The sequence below is a fragment of the Trichosurus vulpecula genome, chromosome 7 (assembly GCF_011100635.1).
Source record: "Trichosurus vulpecula isolate mTriVul1 chromosome 7, mTriVul1.pri, whole genome shotgun sequence".
Lineage (NCBI taxonomy): Eukaryota > Metazoa > Chordata > Mammalia > Diprotodontia > Phalangeridae > Trichosurus > Trichosurus vulpecula.
Window position 1 is genome coordinate 12,019,070 of NC_050579.1, and position 24,065 is coordinate 12,043,134.

General features: G+C 48.8%; 1 protein-coding gene across 1 annotated transcript; it reads right to left on the minus strand.

The window, feature by feature from the left end:
* Positions 1 to 11,532: 11,532 nt before the first annotated feature.
* Positions 11,533 to 12,270, minus strand: LOC118857280 (keratin-associated protein 10-3-like). Its single transcript, XM_036767953.1, has one exon. It carries the CDS (start codon positions 12,268 to 12,270, stop codon positions 11,533 to 11,535), a length of 738 nt encoding a protein of 245 aa, XP_036623848.1.
* Positions 12,271 to 24,065: the final 11,795 nt, after the last annotated feature.

The following is a 24,065-nucleotide window of genomic DNA, read 5'->3' on the forward strand; positions in this document are numbered from 1 at the left end:
TCCCCCCTGTGACTCCATATTGTGGGTCCAGGAGAAGGAAGGACAAGTGAGAGGCTAGGAACATGGTTTGATGCCATTTATTACTTGGTGGGTCCCAGCATGGGGTCATCCTTTGCACACTTTGAGCCTAGAGGGAGACTGAGAGGTACAGGCAATACTGGGCTGATGCATACTGAGCTAGGTGCATGTTGAAGCAGGAACCATGATGGGGGTCAGCCATGGGTGGGAGGAGATGTCTGGGAGAGTGCCTGCACCTGGGTGGTGGAGGTGCTCATGTGCAGACTGAATGCCTTTGGAGGTGATGCTGGCCAGTTGTTGAGGCTGATGTTGAGGGCTAGAGTCAGGAGGCCAACAGAAGTTGGGCAGAGGTGGAGAAGAATAAATGCCCTGGGATCAACAGCCAGATTTTTGGCCACAGCTGGTAGTGCAGCAGGTGGGCCGGCAGATTAGGGACACAGAGGAGGAAGGGCGGCAGCAGGTGGGTGCTGGACAGCAGGAGGGTGCACAGCAGCAAGAGGAGGAGGATGTGGTGGTGCAGCAGGAGGGTCTGCAGGAGAGAGGCACACAGCAGGTGGCTGGGCTGCACACGGGCCTGCAGATGAGGGACACACAGGAGGCAGGGTGGCAGCAGCTGGGTTGGCAGCAGGAGGAGGCTGGACAACAGGCTGTGGTCACACAGCAGCTGGGCTTGTAGCACAGAGGCAAGGTGATGTAGCGGCTGGGCTTGCAGCAGAGTGGGACAGTGGAGCAGGACTGCACCACACAGGGAGGGGCAGCACAGCTAGGGGCTTGGCAGCAGGACTGCTGGGAGCATGATGGAGAGCAGGAAGAGGTGCAGACCAACTGGCAGGGACTGGGGTCACAGGCTGACTGGCAGGTGGCCGGCATGCAGCAGACTGGGCGGCACAGCAGGGTCAGGCAGGAGGCTGGTGTGCAGCACGGGGCTGGGCAGCAGCAGGGGGCACAGCAGCTGGGCTCACAACAGGTCTCTGGGCAGTCGTCCAGCTGCCAGGAAGAGCCTGTGCATGAACTGGGCAGGCAGACGTTGCTGCCACAGCTCATATCACTGGAACAGACGGAGATGGCTGAGGATGTAGGAACACAGGGCCCAGAAAAACAGGTGTCTGCCATGGTGGGAGGAGCTGTGTTGGGAGCCTTGGGCAGCAAAGAGTGGGAAAGGGGTGTGAGTGAGGGGCTGAGTGCCTGAGACTGGGAGGAGCTTGAGCCTAGCTGGGATTGAGCTTGTGGGACTGTGTGGGTGTGTGGTGTGGGTCCCAGTGTCTATGTGTGTGTGTGTGTGATGGGAGTGCAGCTGTGGGCCTTTGTGTGAAGGTGGGGTAGCCTGGTGGGCTTTTATATGCCTACTGTAGGAGGATGTACCCCGGGGAGACTGAGTCTTCTTCCCTGTTGTTGTTTATGTCTGGCTGCTTCCCTCAGAGCCCATCATTAGGTGATGGTGACGTTGTCTAGGAGATGGCCAGTGGCCCATAAACACCTTCACTTTGGTTTCTATTTCCATCCTTTAGTAAATATATTTGAAGCCTCTTCTCCTGGCCTGACACAGGGCTAAATCCTGAGCATCCAGTGATATGAGGGAATGCTGAGGGTGCCCTGAGCAGAGACTAGCGCCTGTGAGCTAAGTCAGGAGGGGACAGCATTGATAATCATGATCAAGGAGGCTTCTTGTACAAGGTCCAGCTGAGAATTCCTGAAGGTTTGTGGGAAGATGAGGGAGGGGCATCTTGAGCCTTCCCAGGAGCATGGGGAGACAGTGAGGTTCGTCTTGGTAGACCAGCAGGCCCGTTGGGTCAAGCATACCACTGCCACTAAGTTTTATTTTTAAATATATTTCTAGGGGAAGAGGAGAGATTGCACAGGGCCATGAACAGCCCCACCACAGTTATTTGCATTCTGTTTGGTCACTGGTACTTGGGACATAATGTGACATGATCAGACCTGAACCTTCAGGTTATCAATGGGGCAGCTTATGGAGTGGAGGCACCAGGCAAGCAGCCCCCAGCAGCATTAAGTGCAGCAGAACCAGATAAAAATGCATCAAGGGAATATTTAACAATATGAATTAAAATACAGCAACACATTAGTAAAGTCCAGTTTTCAACCTGCTTATATTCAATTCGCATTCATCTTCACGTACCTGTTAGTGCTCCCCATTTCTTTCTGAGTTTGAAATGGCTGGTCTAGAGAATGGATTGGAAAGAGGAAAGACTGGAGACCACTTAGTAGGGCCACTTCACCATTCCAAGTGATGGTGAGGAAGCCCCTATCTGTGCTAGTGGAGATATGGGTGTGGAGAAGGGAGACAGACACAGACACAGACATAGAGGGAGGGAGAGATAGAGTGAGATGGAGATAAAGTCAGAATTAACAAGGAGCCTTCTAGAAGAGGCAGGAGAAGACAGGGTCACAGCCACAACTTGAACAATTGCCCCAGGCAAGAAGAACCTCCCCTTCTTGGTGTCACCACCCCTGGAAAGGAGAGAGGGGATGGTGTAGTATGTGTTTGAGGGTTACCACAGGAGGGAAAGAGGGAGCCCCAAGGCACAGCCTCTGTTTTCTCTGTCAAAGGGGAGGCAATGTCTCCTCAGAGGGAGGAGCTGGGTCTGCTGGAGGATACTTGGCAAGAGGAGAAATTTGGAGCAGCCATAGGTGGGAGAAAGGCAGGAGGTCACAGATCAGTCAGGGCACTGCCTCCCACCAGGGAGCTCTGAGCCCAGATCAGAGAGGATAAGTTGTTCAGCCTGGCCAGGTGACTGTCTCCAGGGTAATTCTGAAGCACAGCATGGGAGCAGAGAAGGCTGATGGTTTGGGATTCTGCTGGTTGGTCCAGAGTTTTCTTCAGGCCCTGAAGTGTTCATAGATTCTCGAGGGGGGTGGTCGGGGCTTTGCTTGTAGAAGGAATGGGTAGTGGAAGTGGGGAGGCTACCTGGGAGTGAAATTTCCAGGTCCAGATATCAGGTATCTAGTGGGGAATCCTTTGGCAGATGGCTTCCCCTAGCACAACAAACAGACACACACACACACACACACACACACACACAGAGAGAGACAGAGAGACAGACAGAGAGACCGAGAGAGAGAGAGAGAGAGAGAGAGAGAGAGAGAGAGAGAGAGAGAGGTACCCAGCTGACCAGGGCTGCTCACTGCTGTCCTGCTCATGATCTACAAGATTCCCTGACACTTCTCTTATCTCTGGCCCTGACTGCACCTAAGTGGTGCTCCAAGAAGTTCCATGAGAAATGACCTGGATTCTCTCCCACAAACCACAGAATGGCTGGAACTTTGCCCCCAGTAAAAGCTGGTCATCTTCTCTAATTAGCCAGAGCACAAGGCAGTATCCACTCAGGGGAACTTCCTGTACATCCAGTCCATATTTGTTAAGCACCTACTATGTGCCAAGCACTGTGCTAAGCCCTGGGGAATTACCTAGCAAAAAAAAGACAGTTCCTGCCCTCAAGGAGCTTACAATATAATGGAAGGAGGATAAAGGATGCAGGAAGGGAGGGGTGAAACCTGGGGGCACATGGTATTGTGGGAGCTTGTGCTGCGGAGGTGAAACCTGTCAGAGCAGCAGATGGAAAGTGGGGGGACCTGGGAGCCCAGTCTCTGCCCTCTCCAAAGGAAGGCTCTGGGAGGAATCTGACACTGCCTCCTGCCCTCCAATCAGGGGGCTCCAAAGCTGACGAAATCCTTAAGGGCCCATTAGCTAAATCCCTTCCTGGTGCCCATGGGTTGGTCTTGTCCCTCTTGGGCCATGACATCACCCCCAGAAAACTATGGGAAACTCCTTCCTTCCCCTCCATGAACCTGCCACCTCCTGCACCATTGGGCTTCAGAAAACAGAGGCACCAAGTGATTTTTAGATGTGTCTCCTTTTGAATTTATTATATGCTTGTTTTGCGGTGTCACTGGGATGGGTGATGCTGGAGTGGCCACAAGGCAGGGAGGGACATTGTGGAAAGCCAGACCTTGCTGTCCCGGGGCCTCCCTTTGAGGGACGTATGGGTATGGGCACTTGTTTCATACTGGAGTCCATGCGGCATGATGGAGTCCATGGGGCATGATGAAGTCCAGCTGATTTCTGACAACAGTGACCTAGCCTGTGTCCCATGGGTTGTGAGTTACAGCTGAACCATAGGTTGACTCCAGCATGTGGGATATGAGTGAGGGCCCCTGCTCAGTGGCAAGTGGCCTTGACCATGGTGATCTGAGAAGTGGGTGCTCCAGACTCTTCTCAAGTGAATAATGACAACAGGTGCTCAGCAGCAGGAGGGTGTGCAGGAGGGTCCACAGAGCAAGGAGGTGCAGAAGGCCTGGCAAGAGGGGACCCCACAGGACACAAGCTTGCAGCTCAGGGGCACACACAGAGCAGGTTTGCAACGTACAGGAAAGCAGCAGGCAGACTAGCAGGGGCTAGACACACAGCAGGAAGACTGGCAGGGGCTGGGCACTGGCAGGGGCTGCACAAACAAGAGGTGGCCTGGCAGGGGCTGCATCCATACCATGAGGGGGCACAGCTGCTAGCTCCACAGACTGTCTGGCAGCTAACCACCATGTGGCACACCGGGTGGCACAGCAGGGCCCATAGGAGTCTGGGCAGCAGCAGGGACAGACACTGATCAGCTTGCAGAAGATTGTCAGGGAGCAGGTCAGCTGACAGCCAGGGGAGCAGCTGGTATGGCACATGGTGTCTGGGGTGGGTGGGATGTTGGGAGAGGAGCAAAGGAAGAGGAATGCATTTGGACAGCTCCTTCTCCCCTCACCAAGGTGTTTATACTCCTTTGCAAAGTATGTGTGTGTGTGTGTGTGTGTGTGTGTGTGTGTGTGTGTCTGTGTCTGTGTGTACATGTGCCTGTGCATTTGAGTCTTTGTGCAACAGCAATCAATAGTACCCGTCTTCTTTCTCATTGTCCCTCCTACACTTCCTACTCCCAAACAGCTTATGAAGCTTCTGTATATGTACTTACCCAATGTTTCTTTGACCCTCAGAAGTTTTCCTTGGGAACTTGAGCATAATTTGGGTCTTCTTAGAGGCCACTGTCCCCCTAGTTTAATTATATCTACCTACTGATTCCTCCTTCTTCCTTCAAAGCCAAACCCAAGGCTTTTGGGTGAGTTCTTAAAGCAGGAAGCCCTCACCTTCTTGGTCTCATGGGAGATTCTTGGTCTCTCCAAGACCATCCAGACCCAAATATTTACTGAACCTTTATTGAATAACAAGGGAAATGGAGTGTGAACTTCCAGGCTAAGGACTTTGGGCTGGTCCTAATGAGTGACAGGGAGGTTTCAGATATGCCGAGTGAATGAAATGACCAATAATCTCCTGGGCGTGCTTGTAGCTCTGGGCTAAGAGAATATAATGGTCAGTTGGTAGCTCCTGATACAAACACCCCACTGCTTCAGGAGGGGGAGAGGGCATTAAAGGCAAGGTTCCTCCTCTTCCAGGCCCTGAATTAAAAAGCACTGTTTCTGGTCTTGGAAACCCCACAGCAAATGGAATCTAGGCTCCAACCCTGGCCCTTGAGCTCAGGAGGCTTCAGTGGCTTCAGGAAGAAAATGTGTTGGAAAAGTTCCCAAGCTGCCCCCTTCCTGCTTTCCTATCCTCCTCTTTTACCTCCTTTGTCACATTCAGTTCCAGGCAGACTGCCCTGCTTGCTGTGCCTTATTGGGTAGTGGTTGTTGTTCCTTCTGGAAGGGACCAAAATGACATCACTATGTTGGGGTCAAGGTCCAACTGTGGCTGATCAACCCAATGGGAGCTTAGCAGGCTCTACCCCAGGGGGGCACAAATAGTCCACATGAACATTTGGAGTGCAGATGGCTCTCAATTCATGCACCTCAGGTTTCTTTTGGGCTTCTGCAATTCTGCTTCACTCCTAGAACACAATGCCTTCTTTGATGGGGGCATGCCATGCTGGGCAGTCCTGCACCAGTGTTTCTCTTGTCTTGTGATTGGTTCCAGATTTCTTCAGAGAGATGTTAAGAATGTCCTTGTATCACTTCTTCTGGCCACCTTGTGAGCACCTTCCTTGTGGGAGTTCCCCATAAAATGGTCTTTTAGAGAATTGCATATTTGACATTCAAGCAACATGGCCAGCCTATTGGAGTTGCTCTCTCTGCAGGAGAGTCTGCATGCTTGTCAGTTTACTTTGAGAAAGGACCTCAGTGTCTGGTACTTATCCTGCCAGGTGATCTTTACAATCTTCCTAAGACCATTCACATGGAAGAGATTCAGTTTCCTGGCATGCCACTGGTAGACTGTCCAGTTTTCACAGGCATACAACAATGAGGTCAGCACAACAGCTCTGTAGAGCTTCAGTTGGGTAGACTTTCTTTTTATAAATTGGCTTTAGCATGCCTTTTTTAAAAATTTATTTTTAGTTTTCAACATTCACTTCCACAAGAATTTGAGGTACATATTTTCTCCCCATCTCTACCCTCCCCCCACCCTAGGATGGCATATATTCTGATTCCCCCTTTCCTCAGTCTACCCTCCCTTCTGTCAATCCCCTCCCCCCATCCCCTTTCCCCTTACTTTCTTGTAGGGCAAGATAGATTTCTATACCCCATTGCCTGTATATCTTATTTCCCAGTTGCATGTAAAAACAATTTTTTAACATTTGTTTTTAAAACTTTGGGTTCCAAATTCTCTTCCTTCTTCCCTCCCCACCCACTCTCCTTGAGAAGACAAGCAATTCAGTATAGGACACACATGTATCATTATGCAAAACATTTCCATAATAGACATGTGGTGAAAGACTAACTGTATTTCCCTCCATCCTATCCTGTCCCCCTTTATTTAATTTTCTCCTTTGACCCTGTCCGTTTTCAAAAGTGTTTGCTTTTGTCTACATCTTCCCCCAATGTGCCCTCCCTTCTATCATCCCCCACCTTATCCCCTTATCCCTACTTTCTGTAGGGTAAGATACCCAATTGAGTGTGTATGTTATTCCCTCCTTAACCCAAATCCAATGAGAGCAAGATTCACTCATTCCCTTTCATCTACCCCCTCTTCCTTTCCATTATAACAGCTTTTTCTTGCCACTTTTATGTGAGATTATTTACCCCAATCTATCTCTCCCTTTCTCCATCTTCCAATATATTCCTCTCTCACCCCTTAATTTTTTTTTAGATATCATCCCTTCATATTCAACTCACCCTGTACCCTCTGTCTATATATATATAGATATATATATACTTGTGTTAATGTATGTATATGTATTTCCTTTCAACTACCCTAATACTGAGAAAGTTCTCATGAGTTACAAATATCATCTTTCCATGTAGGAATATAACCAAAACTATTCAACTTTAGTAAGTCCTTTATGATTTTTCTTTCCTGTTTACCTTTTCATGCTTCTCTTTATTCTTGTATTTTCAAGTCAAGTCTTCTGTTCAGCTCTGTTTTCTTTTCATCAAGAATGCTTGAAAGTCCTCTATTTCATTGAAAATCCATATTTTGCCCTGAAGTATTATACTCAGTTTTGCTGGGTAGGTGATTCTTGGTTTTAATCCTAGCTTCTTTGACCTCCAGAATATCATATTCCGAGCCCTTTGATCCCTTAATGTAGAAGTTGCTAGATCTTGTGTTATCCTAATTGCGTTTCCACAATACTCAAATTGTTTCTTTCTGGCAGCTTGCCACATTTTCTTCTTGATCTGGGAACTCTGGAATTTGGCTACAATATTCCTAGGAGTTTTCTTTTTGGGATCTTTTTCAAGAGGAAATTGGTGGATTCTTTTCATTTCTATTTTACCCTCTAGTTCTAGAATATCAGGGCAGTTTTCCTTGATAAATTCTTGAAAAATGATGTCTAAGCTTTTTTTTTGATCATGGCTTTTTGGTAGTCCAATAATTTTTAAATTATCACTCCTGGATCTATTCTCCAGGTCAGTGGTTTTTCTAGTGAGATATTTCACATTGTCTTCCATTTTTTCATTCCTTTGGTTCTGTTTTATAATTTCTTGATTTCTCATAAAGTCACTAGCTTTCCCTTGCTCCATTCTAATTTTTAAGGCATTATTTTCTTCAGTGGTCTTCTGGACCTCCTTTTCCGTTTGGCTAATTCTGCCTTTTAAGGCATTCTTCTCCTCATTGGCTTTTTGGAGCTCTTTTGCCATTTGGGTTAGTCTATATTTTAAGGTGTTATTTTCTTCAGTATTTTTGGGTCTCCTTTAGCCAATCATTGACTTGTTTTTCATGGTTTTCTTGCATCACTCTCATCTCTCTTCCCAATTTTTCTTCTTCTTCCCTTACTTGATTTTTCAAAACATTTTTAGCTCTTCCATGGCCTGAGAATAATTCTTATTTTTTTCTTGGAGGCTTTTGATGTAGGATCTTTGACTTTGTTGACTTCTGGCTCTATGTTTTGATCTTTTTGTCATCAAAGAAAGATTCTATATAGTCTGAGTCCTTTTACACTGCCTGCTCATTTTCCCAGCCAATTACTTGACTTTTGAGCTTTTTTCTCAGGGTATGACTGCTTCCAGAGTGGGGAGTGCTCTTCCCAAGCCTCAAAGGTATTGCGCTGATGTTTTCAAAGCTACTTCTCTTCTGAGGTGGTATAATGCTCTGTTCCTGGCCTGTGCTTTGATCTGTGAGGGCAAGCACTCCTTTCTGCTGTGCAACTACCAGGAGGACTGCCTCTCCACAGCCACCACAAGCTCTGCCACACCAGTGCTCCTCCTCTCCCAAAGATGGCCAACCAGGACTGTGACCCAAATCCAAGGAGAGGAAAGCAAGAGAACTCTGACTTAGTGCCAGCAAAGCAATCCCTGCACTTCTGCTCTGATCAGCTGCTTGATTTCCTCCACCTTCTGTGGGCGTGGAGCTCTGGAAGAAGCTCCAGTTGCTGTGCTGCTTCTGCCACTACAGACACCTCCACCTTCCTGGGACTGAGGCCAGACCACACACTTCTCTCAGCCAGGTCCAACAGTTTTTCTACTGACCTGCTCCATTGTCTTTGGCGTTTGTGGGTTGAGAAGTCTGGAAAGGCCATAGCTGCCGGTGATTGTGGGACCTGTGACCTGCTTCACCCACTCTACTCCAGATCGGTCTCTTCAGGTGTGGCCTATGTTCCACTCCCAGTACGGTGCCATAGACCATTCCCAGAGACCATCCAGGCTGTCTTGGTCTGGAGACTTGTTTCATGCTGTCATTTTGTGGGTTCTGTAGCTCTAGAATTTATTTAGAGTCATTTTACAGGTGTTTGGAGGGGTTTGGGGAAGAACTCAAGTGAGTCCCTGTTTTCTCCCAACCATCTTGGCTCTGCCCCTGGGTAGGCTTTCTAACACCTCCCCTCCCCACACTTTCCTTGGGAGCCACCCGAACCCTGAGCTACCTCTGACAGTGCATGCATCAACTCCATCATCTACTTGGAAAGTACCCTGCTGAGCTAAATGACTTCTCCACAGTATTCAGAACAGCTCCGTTTACTGTAACTGCTGCTTGCAGGTATGGCTGGTGAAGAACCTCTGTTTTCTTGGTGTTGATTGACAGGGCAAAGTTAGCACAAGCAGCATAAGACTGATCCATATTTTTTTAGGTCTCAGCTCCAGAGGCTTCACAAGATGCCATCTCCCACCTCAGTACCTTTGTCCACACTATCCTCCGTCCCTCTGCCTCCCAGCTTCCTCTGGGGCTCCTGTGTCACCTCCCACATGAAGCCCCTCCTGATCCCTCCAGATCCCAGTGCCCTCTCTCCCTCCAAAATGACCTGGTGTGTGCTTCATCCTGTGTCCTCTGATATGATACAAACACTCTGAGAGCAGGCACTGTTTCACTTTTGTCCTTAGCTCCTGCACCACCGGCACAATCCCTGGCACACAGTAGGGTTCCTGCCTGTTTGTGGAGGGTCCACTTCCATGGGCTCTGGACTTCCAAGATGTCCCTCAGGTGTGCTGGGGCTGCAGGGGTTCCCATGTCCCAATGGAGGGTGGCTTTGAACACTTTGTCAAGATTTCCTCAAACCCACCAGCATCTGCATCTCTCCCATTTCTCTTTCACCTTGGTCTGCTCTTGGTGCAGAAGGTCAAGAATCCTCCTCTGTCTTCTGTCTGATATCCTTCCACATCCCTGTGGACACTTGTCAAGTCACCCCTAAGAACTACCTGAAAAGATTCTGCTCCTAAGTCCCAGCTTCTTCCCAGTTTGGGTCTCTCTCCCTTCTCTTGGAACAGAAGCTGGGCAGCCTCATTGAAAATGTGGGCCTGAAAAAAGACACCTGCTGTCCCCTTCCTAGGCCAGGTGACAGGAGCACTGTCTGTGCCATTGTTGGGGACACAGTCTCTTTGTGAAAACAGAGTCCTCATCCCTGGCAGGAAAAGTGGGAGTCACCATGAAGAGAGGGGTGAGGGGCACATCTGTGTGTATGAGTGTACATGTGTGTCCATGTGGAGGTGTCCTTGGTCTTGTAGAGTGTATCTAAGGGGACCTGTCTTCATGTCAACATAGTGCCTCTTCTGGCTTCCCTCTCTGTTTCTGCACACAGAAGGTTAATTTGGAATTTGTCACAGCCAAGTGTGGTTCGGTACTCAGTTTTTCTGGTGATGCTGACAGTGAACTGTCTGAGCTGTTGGTGGGTAGAAGGTCACAGAGGCTGCTTGGATGCTGGGCATGAAGAGACTGCCTACAAGGGGCATCTCTCTGGGAGTGCTCCCATGTATCATGACTGCTCTGGTGTGAGTCAGGTCCTCCAACATGGACCTTCCTGCATGTATGCCTGGGTGTCCCAGCTCTACCAGGAGAAAAGGGGGGGAATCCAAACCAAGAGAACATTTTCTGGCTCTCGTCTTCATCCCTGTTACCCTGTGCAGTGGTTGCACTCAGGCTGAAGCTCCAGAGGAGAGGCTGGGGCAGAGTGTTTTGGGCATCAAGCCCTTGAAATGGGCACAATGAGATCAGGTGTGAGGCAGGGGAAGAGGTCTAAGGTAAGAGAATAGTAGCCAGGTGGTCAGGCTGTTGGGGGTGAACTTCTAGAGTGTGGGATGGAGAGGTATGGGTCAGGACATGGCTTGTCATGACCATGGGGATGTGTGTGCATGGTGTGGTGGTCACTGGATTGCTATCTCCTGCAGTCTTCTGGTCTCCCCAGGCAGTCTTGTGTGGTATTTGTGCCTTCCCCCCTGTGACACCATATTGTGGGTCCAGGAGAAGGAAGAAGGACAAGTGAGAGGCTAGGAACATGGTTTGATGCCATTTATTACTTGGTGGGTCCCAGCATGGGGTCATCCTTTGCACACTTTGAGCCTAGAGGGAGACTGAGAGGTACAGGCAATACTGGGCTGATGCATACTGAGCTAGGTGCATGTTGAAGCAGGAACCATGATGGGGGTCAGCCATGGGTGGGAGGAGATGTCTGGGAGAGTGCCTGCACCTGGGTGGTGGAGGTGCTCATGTGCAGACTGAATGCCTTTGGAGGTGATGCTGGCCAGTTGTTGAGGCTGATGTTGAGGGCTAGAGTCAGGAGGCCAACAGAAGTTGGGCAGAGGTGGAGAAGAATAAATGCCCTGGGATCAACAGCCAGATTTTTGGCCACAGCTGGTAGTGCAGCAGGTGGGCCGGCAGATTAGGGACACAGAGGAGGAAGGGCGGCAGCAGGTGGGTGCTGGACAGCAGGAGGGTGCACAGCAGCAAGAGGAGGAGGATGTGGTGGTGCAGCAGGAGGGTCTGCAGGAGAGAGGCACACAGCAGGTGGCTGGGCTGCACATGGGCCTGCAGATGAGGGACACACAGGAGGCAGGGCGACAGCAGCTGGGCCGGCAGCAGGAGGAGGCTGGACAACAGGCTGTGGTCACACAGCAGCTGGGTTTGTAGCACACAGGCAGGGTGATGTAGCAGCTGGGCTTGGAGCAGAGTGGGACAGTGGAGCAGGACTGCACCACACAGGGAGGGGCAGCACAGCTAGGGGCTTGGCAGCAGGACTGCTGGGAGCATGATGGAGAGCAGGAGAAGGTACAGACAGACTGGCAGGGGCTGGGTTCACAGGCTGACTGGCAGGTGGCAGGCATGCAGCAGACTGGACGGCATACCAGGGTCAGGCAGGAGGCTGGCGTGCAGCATGGGGCTGGGCAGCAGCAGGGGGCACAGCAGCTGGGCTCACAATAGGTCTCTGGGCAGTCGTCCAGCTGCCAGGAGGAGCCTGTGTCAGAACTGGGCAGGCAGACGTTGCTGCCACAGCTCACATCACTGGAGCAGACAGAGATGGCTGAGGATGTGGGAACACAGGGCCCAGAAAAACAGGTGTCTGCCATGGTGGGAGCAGCTGTGTTGGGAGCCTTGGGCAGCAAAGAGTGGGAAAGGGGTGTGAGTGAGGGGCTGAGTGCCTGAGACTGGGAGGAGCTTGAGCCTAACTGGGATTGAGCTTGTGGGACTGTGTGGGTGTGTGGTGTGGGTCTCAGTGTCTGTGTGTGTGTGTGTGTGTGTGTGTGTGTGTGTGTGATGCGAGTGCAGCTGTGGGCCTTTGTGTGAAGGTGGGGTAGCCTGGTGGGCTTTTATATCCCTCCTGCAGGGGGATGTGCCAATGGGAGATTGAGTCTTCTTCCCTGTTGTTGTTTATGGCTGGCTGCTTCCCTCAGAGCCCTTCATTAGGTGATGGTGACATTGTGTAGGGGATGGTCAGTGGCCCATAAACACATTCAATTTGATTTCCATTTCCAACCTTTAGTAAACATCTATGAGGCCTCTACTACTGTCCTGACACAGGGCTAATTCCTGAGCATCCAGTGACATGAGGGAAAGCTGAGGGTGCCCTGAGGAGAGACAAGCACCTCGGGGCTAAGTCAGGAGCAGAGAGTATAGACAGGAATGATCAGGGAGGCTCCTTGTAGAAGGTCTAAGCTGAGAATTCCTGGAGGTGGGTGGGAAATGAAGGAGGGACATTTTGAGCCTTTCCAACAATTTGAGGAGATGCAGAGGTTTGTTCTGGTCGACCAGCAGGCCCATCGGGCCAAACATACTACTGACAGTGAAATGTATTATTTAAGATATGTGGAGAGAAAGGGGAGAGATTGGGCAGGGCTGTGAACAGTCCATAACATAGTTTTTCGTATTCTGTTTGATGGCTGGTACTTGAGGCACCAAGCAACATGATCAGACCTGTCTCTTCAGGACATCAATGGGTCGGCTTCCAAAGGGGAGGTGCCATACATGCAGACCCCAGCAGCTTCAAGGGAGGCAGAACCAGATGAAAATGTATTGGGGAAATATTGAACAAAATGAATTAAAACACAGTAAAACAGTGACAAAGTCCAGTTTTAAACCTAATTGATATTCAATCTACAGGGATCCTGATGTACTTGTTAGCAGTTGCCATTTCTTTTTGTGTATGAATTCCCTGGTGTAGAGGATGGATTGGAAAGAAGAAAGACTGGAGACCACTTAGTAGGGCTACTTCACTATTCCAGGTGATGGTGATGAAGCCCTTATCTTGGCTGGTGGAAGTATGGGTGAGGAGATGGAAATTGGAAAGAGTATGTGATTATGAGAGAGACAGAGATAGGGAGAGACAGAGATGGAAAAGGAGAGAGAGAGAGAGAGAGAGAAAGGGAAAGACAGAGACAAGAGATGGAGATGAGGATAGAGAGAGATGACAGACACAGAGAAAGAGACACAAAGTCAGAATTAATAAGGAATCTTCTAGAAGAGGCAGGAGATGATGGGGTCACAGCCACAACTCGAACAATTGCCTCAGGCAAGGAGAACCTCCCATTCTTGGTCTCACCAGCCCCAGGGAGAAGAGAGGGGATGGTGTAGCAGGTATTTGGGGGTTAACACAGGAGGGAAAGAGGGAGCCCCAAGGCACAGCCTCTGTTTTCTTTGGCAAAGGGGAGGCAAATTCTCCTCAGAGGGAGGAGCTGGGTCTGCTGGAGGATGTTTGGAGAGATGAGGTTTGGAGTAGTCATAGGTGGGAGAAAGGCAGGTGTCCAGAGATCAGTCAGGGCATTGCCTCCCATCAGGGAGCTCCCAGCCCAGATCAGAGAAGATAAGTTGTTCAGCCTGGCCAGGTGACTGTCTCCAGGGTCATTCTGAAGCACAGCATGGGAGGAGAGAGGACTGATGGTTTGGGATTCTGCTGGTTGGTCCAGAGTTTTCTTCAGGCCCTGAAGCCACTGTGGATTCTGGAGGGGGGTGGTCAGGGCTTTGCCTGCAAGGTTGTGAGGACATTTGGGAGGAATGGGCAGTGGGATGGGGAGGCTGCCTGGCTGTGAGAGGTCCAGGTCCAGACATCAGGTGCCCGGGTGTGGTGTGCACTGGCCAAGTTGTTGGAATGCAAATTTACCTCACTCAAATCAAAGTCAGCTGCAAGTCGTGTCATCATTCCCCTGATGTCATGGTCCTCTTTGAGAACGAAGGACAAACACAACCTTTGAGTAGCCTCTCCCTCTCCCTCTCTCTCCCTCTCCCTCTCCTTTTCCTTTTCCTCTCAGTGCTCTGCCCAAAGGAAGGTACATTTCGATGCTCAATGGCTTCCTCCTTAACTTTGGGTTTATGGGCTAGATTTCTTTCTCAAAAACCAAGCCTTAAACCCAATTCACTCTGGAGCCCATAGGGACACTAGGTCCCTGCCCTCCTAGCAGAGAGTGAAAGTAAATATCAAATAGTAACTGTTTCTCTTTTGATCAGGAACCCTGAGGGTCTTCCTCTCCCAATTTAATTTTTTTTTTAGTTTTTGATTAAAGGGGCTGTCCCTTGATTAACTTCTTAAAGAGGCCTATTCATTGAATGGGCATTACCTCACTCAAAGTGGGAACCTGAAAAGACCTTAGCCTAAAAGGGCTGGGGTCTTGCAATGCATCCTGGGCCATCTCCAATCATCCTGATGCATATCAGGCTACTGGACCCAGATGGCTCTGGAGGAGAAAGTGAGGCTGGTGACCTTGTACAGCCCTCTCTCACTCAAATCAAAGTGACGACAAATCATGTTATCATTTCCCAGACGTCATGGTACTCTTCCAGAACTAAGGCCAAACACAACAACAACAACAACCCTTGCCAAAAAGACTATTTTACAGAGAACTTACACAGGGCAAGTGCTCACATGGTGGTCAGAAGAAGTGATACAAGGGCACTCTCAAGGTCTCTCTTAAGAACTTTGGAATTGATTGTGTGACATGGGAGACACTGGCCAGGACCTCTCAGCATGGCGTGCCCACGTCAGAGAAGGCACTGTGCTCTGTGAGCAAAACAGAATTGAAGTAGCCCAAAAGAAATGTGAGATGTGCAAATTTACAATGATCACATGCACTACTTGCGCCCAACCTGTGTTAGACCTTCTGAGCTGGTATTGGGCTGATCAGCCACAGTCGAACACACTGGACCTTGACTCTAACATAGTGATGGCTTTCTGGTCCTCTTCCAGAACAAGGGACAAGCAGTGGGAATTCTCTGCCAGTTGGCATCCACCAGTGCAAGACACCCTCACCCCATAGATGCACACAGGTGTACACACACGCGCGCGCGCACACACACACACACACACACACACACTGAGAGGCACCCAGCTGACCACGGCTCCTCACTGTTGTCATGCTCATGAACTACAGAATTCCCTGACACTTCTCTTGTCTCTGGGCCTGACTATACCAACCTGTTGCTCCAAGAAGCTCCAGGAGAAATGACCTGAATTCTCTCCCACAAACCACAGGAGAGCTGGAAACTTACCCTCATAAAAGCTGGTCATCTTCTCTAATGAGCCAGAGCACAAGGCAGTGTCCACTTTGGGGAACTTCCTGCCCATCCAGTCCATATTTATTAAGCACCTACTATGTGCCAAGCACTGGGGAAGTAACTGGTTGGTTGGTTGTTGTCCTTCATTCTGGAAGAGGACCAAAATGACATCACTATGCTTGAGTCAAGATTCACCATGTCTGACTGTGGCTGATCAGGCCAATACGAGCTCGGAAGGTCTAACACAGGTCAGGCACAAATAGTCCTTGTGAACATTTGGGGTGGATATTCTAAATTTGTGCATCCTGCGTTTCCTTTGAGCTGTTTCAGTAGAGCACAGCACCTTCTCTGATGCAGGTAGGCCATGTTGAGTGGTCCCGTGCCAGTGTCTCTCATGTCACACAGTCAATTCCAAAGTTCTTGAGAGAGACCTTGAGAGTACCCTTGTATCACTTCTACTGACCACAATGTGAACACTTGCCCTGTGTGAGTTCTCCATAAAGTAGTCTTTTTCGCAAGTGTACACTTTGTATTCGAACAATGTGATCAGCCCATTGGAGCTGCGCTCTCTGAAGCAGAGTTTGAATGCTTGTCATTTTAGTTCAAGTAAGGACCTCAGTGTCTGGTACCTTATCCTGCCAGCTGATCTTCAGAATCTTCCTAAGACAATTCCAATGGAAGCGATTCAGTTTCCTGGCATGGCTCTCGTAGACTGTCCAAGTTTCATAGGCATACAACGATGAGGTCAGCATAATGGCGCTGTAGACCTTCAGTTTGGTAAACAGTCTAATAAGTCTTCTCTCCCACACTTTCCTTCAGAGCCTCCCAAACAGGAGGTTATCCCCCAGGAGTTCAAGAATGCCTCCATTGTCCCACATCTATAAAGGGGAAGCAACTAACAAAAAAAGAAAGACAGTTCCTGCCTTTGAGGAGCTTACAGTCTAGTGGGAGGAGGATAAAGGATTCAAGAAGGGAAGGGTGAAAACTAGGGGCACGTGGTGTTGTGGGAGCTTGTGCTGCGGAGGTGAAACCTGTCAGAGCAGCAGATGGAAAGTGGGGGGACCTGGGAGCCCAGTCTCTGCCCTCTCCAAAGGAAGCGCTGGGAGGAGTCTGACTGTCCCCTGACCTCCAATCAGGGGGCTCCAAAGCTGAAGAAAGCCTTAAGGGGCCATTAGCCAAATCCCTTCTAGGTGCCCATGGGTTGGTCTTGTCCCTCTTGGGCCATGACATCTCCCCCAGAAAACTATGGGAAACTCCTTCCTTCCCCTCTATGAACTTGCCACCTCCTGCACCGCTGGGCTTCAGAAAACAGAGGCACCAAGTGATTTTTAGATGTGTCTCCTTTTGAGTTTATTACATGCTTGTTTTTGGGGTGTCACTGGGGTGGTTGATGCTGGAGTGGCCACAAGGCAAGGAAGGACATTGTGGAAAGCCAGACCCTGGTGTCCCGGGACTCCCCCTTGAGGGAGGCATGAAAGGGTCCCTGTGGGAATGGGTTCCTGTTCCGTACTGATATCCATGGGGCATGATGATGCCTAGCTGCTTTCTGACAACAGTGACCTAGCCTGAGTCTCATGGGTTGTGAGTCACAGCTGAACCATAGGTTGACTCCAACATGTGGGATAGGAGTGAGGGGCCCTGCTCAGTGACAAGTAGCCGGACCACAGTGATGTTAGAAGTGGGTGCTCCAGGCTCCTCTCTTCTAAGCAGAGACAGTGTGCTCAGCAGCAGGAGGGTGTGCAGGAGGATCCACAGAGGAGGAAGGTGCAGGAGGCCCGCTGGCAGCAGAAGGCCTGGCAGGAGGGTATAAGGGCAAGCAAAGTGGGACTTTTTTCTTTTTTTTTTTTGTTTTGGAGTGCTTCTAAGTACTAAGGCAACCAAGTGTCTTTGAGTCTTTCCTTGGTTTGTAGGAAGGCCCACATCCTTTTGCTAATTAGGTGGTGAGAGGTGTGAAGCCTTAGAAAGGTGGGAAGCCCCAGGGCCCTAAACAGGGTATATATTCTCAGAGGTTAGCATTTTGATTGGGGTACACTTGTTGGAAGTGTTGGTGTGGAGACTCTGGGTAGCCATTAAGGAGCCCCCTGGCTTTGAAAACTCAGATGTTGGTGCTTCCCTTTCTGGTAGCTGTGTATGTATTGCTAGGGTCAGAGAGGTAGAAGCCTATCTGTTGATTTGTGTTATTTTGCTCTGTTTATAATTTCTGCTTGTAATTTCTGTTTCTGTTTTCTTTGAAGTTCAGGGTGCAGACTTTTTCGCCTGAACAAAGTGAATGATATATGTATGTTTGATAAAAGTAAGATTGTAAGCCCTTTGAAGTTGTTTATCTTAGAAAAGCAGATCGAAGAACCTGTGCTAGCAGCCCTCCTGTGTGCTCTGGTTGTTGTTTTTTCACCTCCACAGCAGCTGCTAGCAACAGTGTTGTTACAGAGTGGAACCCACAGGCCACAGGCTTGCAGCACTCGGGCACACACAAAGAGGGTTTGCAGTAGACAGGCACACAGCAGGTGAGGTTGCAGGGCCTAGCCTCATAGCAGGTGGATTGGCAGGGGGTGAATCCAGATCATGAGAGGGAGCAGCTGCCAGCTCCACAAACTGTCTGGCAGCTGCTCACCACAGGGCACACTGAGCAGCACAGTAGGGCCACACAAGAGGCTGGGAGGCAGCAGGGACGGATACAGATGGACTTAAGGCAGACAGGCACAGAGCCGGTCAACTGGCAGCCAGTGGAACATCTGGTGTATCTCATGGTGTCTGGAGTGGGTGGGATCTTGGTAGAGGAGTAGAAGAGGAGGGATGGATTGGGATAACTCCTTCCCCCCTCACCAAGGCATTTTGCAAAGTGTGTCTGTGCACGTGCATGTGTGTGTGAGTGTTTGTGCCACAGCAATCAACAGTAGCTGTTTTCATTCTCGTCGTCCTTCCTACCCTTCCTACTCCCAAACAACTTATGAAGCTTCTATATAGGTCCTTGCCCAGTGTTTCTGTGACCCTCAGAAGTTTTCCTTGGGGGCTGAGCACAATTTGGTGTCTTTAAAGGTTACTGTCCCCCTTGTTTAGTTATATCTACCTACTGATTCCTCCTTCTTCCTTCAAAGCCAAACCCAAGGCTTTTGGGTGAGTCCTTAAAGCAGGAAGCGCTCACCTTCCTGGTCTCGTGGGGGTTCTTGATCTCTCCAAGACCATCCAGACCCAAATATTTACTAAACATTTATTAACTAACAAGGGAAATGGAGTGTGAAGTTCCAGGCTAAAGGCTTTGGCCCTGGTCCCATGAGTCACGGAGGCTTCTGAACTACTGAGTGAGTGGAATGTGCAATGATACCCTAGGTAGCTTATAGCTCTGGGCTAAGAGAATATGATGGTCAGCTTTTTGCTCCTGGTACAAATGCCACCTTGCTTCAGGAGGGGGAGCAGGCAGTAGGGGCAAGGTTTCTCCTCTTCCAGGCCCTAAATTAAAAAGTACCATTTCTGGAAACCCCATGGCAAATGGAATCCAGGCCCCAACTCTGGCCCCTGAGCTCAGGAGGCTTCAGTGGCCTCAGGAAGAAATTGCATTAGAAAAGTTCCCAAGCTGCCCCCTTCCTGCTTTCCCAGCCTCCTTCTCTTTTACCTCCTTTGTCACATTCAGTTCCAGGCAGACTGCCCTGCTTGGTGTGCCTCATTGGTTGGTGGTTGTTGTTCCTTCTGGAAGGGACCAAAATGATATCACTATGTTGGGGTCAAGGTCAGTGTGTCCACTGTGACTGATCAGCCCAATGGGAGCTCAGCTGGCTGTACCCAGGTGGGGCACAAATATTCCACCCAAACATTTGGAGTGCAGATGGCTCTCAATTCATGCATCTCATGTTTCTTTTGAGCTTCGGCAGTTCTGTTTCACTCCTAGAGCACAAGGCCTTCTTTGATTGGGGCACACCAGGCTGGGCGGTCCTGTTCCAGTGTCTCTCATGTCTTACAATTGATTCCAAATTGCTTCAGAGAGACCTTAAGAGAGTCCTTGTATCACTTCTTCTGATCACCATATGAGCATCTTCCTTGTGAGAGTCCTCCATGATAGTCGTTTAGAGAAATGCATGTTTGACATTCACATGTGGCCAGCCCATTGGAGTTGTGATCTCTGCAGAGGAGTCTGAATGCTAGGCAGTTTACTTTGAGAAAGGACCTCAGTTTCCAGTACTGTATCTTGCCAGTTGTTCTTCAGAATCTTGCTAAGACAATTCAAATGGAAGGGATTCCATTTCCTGGCATGGTGCTGGTAGACTGTCCAGGTTTACAACAGTGAGGTCAGCACCACGGCTCTGTAGACCTTCACTTGGGTAGGCTTTCTAATACCTCCTCTCCCCACACTTTCCTTGGCAGCCTCTCAAACACTGAACTAGCTCTGACAATACATGCATCAACCCCATTATCTACTTGGACATCCCTGGTAAGTATCCTGCCAAGCTAAATGATCTCTCCACAGTATTCAAACTGCTCCATTTGCTATAACTGCTGGTGGCAGGTATGGCTGGTGTGGCTCTGGCTGGTGAAGAACCTCTGTTTTCTTGGTGTCTATCATCAGGCCAAAGTTCGTACAAGCAGCAGAGAATTGATCCATACTCTGTTACATTTCAGGTGCAGAGGCTGCACAAGATGCCATGTCCCACCTCAGTGCCTTTGCCCCCACTGTCCCCCATAGCTGAAGTGCTCCCCCTCCACCCCTCTGCCTCCCAGCTTCCTCTGATGCTGAGCTCCTGTGTCACCTCCCACATGAAGCCCCTCCTGATCCCTCCAGATCCCAGTGCCCTCTGGCCTTCTGAAATGACCTAGTGTGTACTTGTCCATCTTCATCCAGTGTCTTCCGGGAGGATGCAAACACTTTGAGGGCAGGTACTGTTTCACTTTTTCCTTAGATCCCACACCCTGGCACAATCCCTGGCACATAGTAGGGTTTCTGCGTGCTTGTGGAGAGCCACCTCTCCAAGTTCCCATGGGCTCCATGGACTCTGGACTTCCCAGATGTCCCTCAGGTCTGCTGGGGCTGCAGGGGTTCCCATGTCCCAATGGAGGGTGGCTTTGAACACTTTGTCAGAATTTCCTCAAACCCATCAGCATCTGCATCTCTCCCATTTCTCTTTCTCCTTGTTCTGCTCTTGGTAATGAAAGTCAATGAGACTCCTCTCTCTCCTGTGTGATATCCTTCCACATCCCTGTGGACACTTGTTGAGTCACCCCTAAGAACTATCTGGAAAGATTCTGCTCCTAAGTTCCAGCTTCCTCCCAGTTTAGGTCTCTCTCCCTCCTCTGGGGACAGAAGTTTGGCAGCCTCATTAGAAATGTGGCCCTGATGGAGCTAATATAATAAAAATGACAATTTTACCTAAATTAATTTACTTGTTTTGTGCCATACAAATTAAACTGCCAAAAATTATTGTATAGAGCTAGAAAAAATGATGACCAAATTCATCTGGAAGAACGAAAGGTCCAGAATATCAGGGGAATTAATGCAGAGAAATGCTAGGGAAGGTGGCTTAACCATACCAGATCTTAAACTATATTATAAAGCAGCAGTCATTAAAACTACTTGTTGCTGGCTAAGAAATAGAGTGGTGGATCAATGGAATAGGTTAGGTACACAAGACACAGTAGTCAATGACTATGGTAATCTACTGTTTGATAAACCCAAAGACTCCAACTTCTGGGATAAAAGCTTACTGTTTGACAAAAACTGCTGGGGAAATGGTATGGCAGAAACTGGGCATAGGTCAATATCTCACACCATATACTGAAATAAAGTCAAAATGGGTTCACAATTTAGATATAAAGGCTGACACTATAAGCAATGTGGGAGAGCAAGGAATAGTTTACCTGTCAGATTTATGGAGAAGGGAAGAATTTATGACCAAAAAAGAGATAGAGAGCTACTTGAAATGCAAAATTGATAATTTTGATTACATTAGATTGCAAAGTTTTTGTACAAACAAAGTCAATGCAACCAAGATTAGGAGGGAAGCAGAAAACTGGGAAAGAATTTTTAAAACCAGTATCTCTGATAAAGACCTGATTTCTAAAATATAAAGAGAACTGAATAAAATTTATAAGAATATAAGTCATTCCCCAATTGATAAATGGTCAAAGAATATAAACAGGCAGTTTTCAGAGGAAGAAATTAAAGCTATCTATAGTCCTATGAAAAAAATGCTCTAAATCACTATTGATTAGAGAAATGCAAATCAGAACAACTCTTAGGTACCATATCTCACCTGTCAGATTGGCTAACATGACAAAACAGGAAAATCATAAATGCTGGAGAGGATGTGGGAAAATTGGAACACTAATGCATTGTTGGTAGAGTCGTGAACTAATCCAACCATTCTGGAGAGCAATTTGGAACTTTTCCCAAAGGGGTATAAAAATGTGCATACGCTTTAACACAGGAATACAACTTCTAGGGCTATATCTCAAAGAGATCATATAAGTGGGAAAAGGACCTGTATGTTCAAAAATATTTATAGCAGCTCTTCTTGTGGCGGCAAAGAATTGGAACTCAAGGAGATGCCCATCAATTGGGGAATGGCTAAACAAGTTGTGGTATGTGAATGTAATGGAATACTTTTGTGCTATAAGAAATGAGGAACAGACAGACATATATGATCTGATGCTGAGTGAGAGGAACAGAACCAGGAGAACATTATACACAATTACAGACACACTGTATCTCTGATGACTAATTGATAGACTTGGCTCATCTCAGCAATGCAAGGTTCTAAGACAGCTCCAAAAGACTTACAATGGAAAAAGCTATCTACATCCAGAGAAAAAATTCTGGAGTCTGAATGCAGATTGAAGCAAACTATTTGCTGTCTTTGTTTTTGTTTATCTTTTGGTTTCTTGTTTCTTGTGGTTCATTCCATTGGATTATAATTCTTAACAACTTGACTATTGTGAAAATGTTTAGTGTGAAGGTATATGTAGAACCTATATTGGACTGTATGCTGTCTTGGGTGGGGAGGGGAGAGGAGAGGGAGGGGGAGAAAACTTGAAACTCAAAATCTTGAGGAACTGAATGTTGTGAACCAAAGTAAAAAAGAAATAAATGATTTAATACAAAAATGTGGCCCTGACCCTTCCTGGGCCAGGTGACAGGAGCACAGTCTGTGCCATTGTTGGGGACACTGTCCCTTTCTGAAGGCAGACTCCTCCTTTCTGACAGGACCAGGGGGAGTCACCATAAAGAGAGGGATTGGGGGGGCACATCTGTGTGTATGAATGTAGCTGTGGGTTCATGTGGAGGTGTCCTTGGTCCTGGTTGGAATATAGTGCCTCTTTCTCCCCTTTGACTTCCTTCTGTTTCTGCACACAGAGGTTTCCTTTGGAACTTGTCACTGGCCTGAGATGTAAACCAGGTCTAAAGCAGCCCAGTATGGTTTGGGGCTCTGCTCTCCTGGTAATGCTGACAATGAGCTGTCTGGACTTTGGCTGAGTAGAGGGTCATGGAGACTGCTTGGATGCTGGGCATGAAGAGACTGTCTACACGGGGCATTTCTCTGGGTGTGCTCTCATGTACCATGAATGTTCTGTTGTAAGTCTGGCTCTTCTTACATGTGTGCCTGGGTGTCCTGGCTCAACCAGGAGGAGTAAGGAGACATCCAAACCAAGAGAACATTTTCTCGCTCTCCTCATTATCCTGCTTATCTTGACCAGTGGTTGCACTTAGACTGAGGCTCCAGAGGAGAGGCTGGGGCAGAGTGTATTGGGCATCAGGACCTTGAACTAGACACAATGAGATCAGGTGTGAGAAGCAGAGGAAGAGTTCTAAGTCAAGACAACAGTAGCCAGGTGGTTAGGCTGGTGGGTGTGAACATTGCCCAGTGTGGGATGGAGAGGGATGGGTGAGGGCATGGCTTGGCATGACCATGGGGATGTGTGTGCATGGTGTGGTGGTCACTGGATTGCTATCTCCTGCAGTCTTCTGGTCTCCCCAGGCAGTCTTGTGTGGTATTTGTGCCTTCCCTGCTTTGACTCCATATTTTGGGCCCAGGGTAAGAAAAGAGGACAAGTGAGAGGCCAGGAAGGTGGTTTGATGCCATTTATTACTTGGTGGGTCCCAGCATGGGGTCATCCCCTGCATGCTTTGAGCCTAGATAAAATCTGAGAGCTACAGGCAGTCCTGGGCCGATGCGTACTGAGCGAGGGGCATGTGGAAGCAGGAGCCATGATGGGGGTCAGCCATGGGTGGGAGGCGATGTCTGGGAGAGTGCCTGCACCTGGGTGGTGAAGGTGCTCATGTGCAGACTGAATGCCTTTGGAGGTGATGCTGGCCAGTTGTTGAGGCTGATGTTGAGGGATAGAGTCAGGAGGCCAAAAGAAGTAGGGCAGAGGTGGAGAAGAATAAATGCCCTGG

What these genes read in the sequence shown, in the direction of transcription:
- LOC118857280 (XM_036767953.1), bottom strand. Translation starts at nt 12,270, where the DNA reads ATGGCAGACACCTGTTTTTCTGGGCCCTGTGTTCCCACATCCTCAGCC.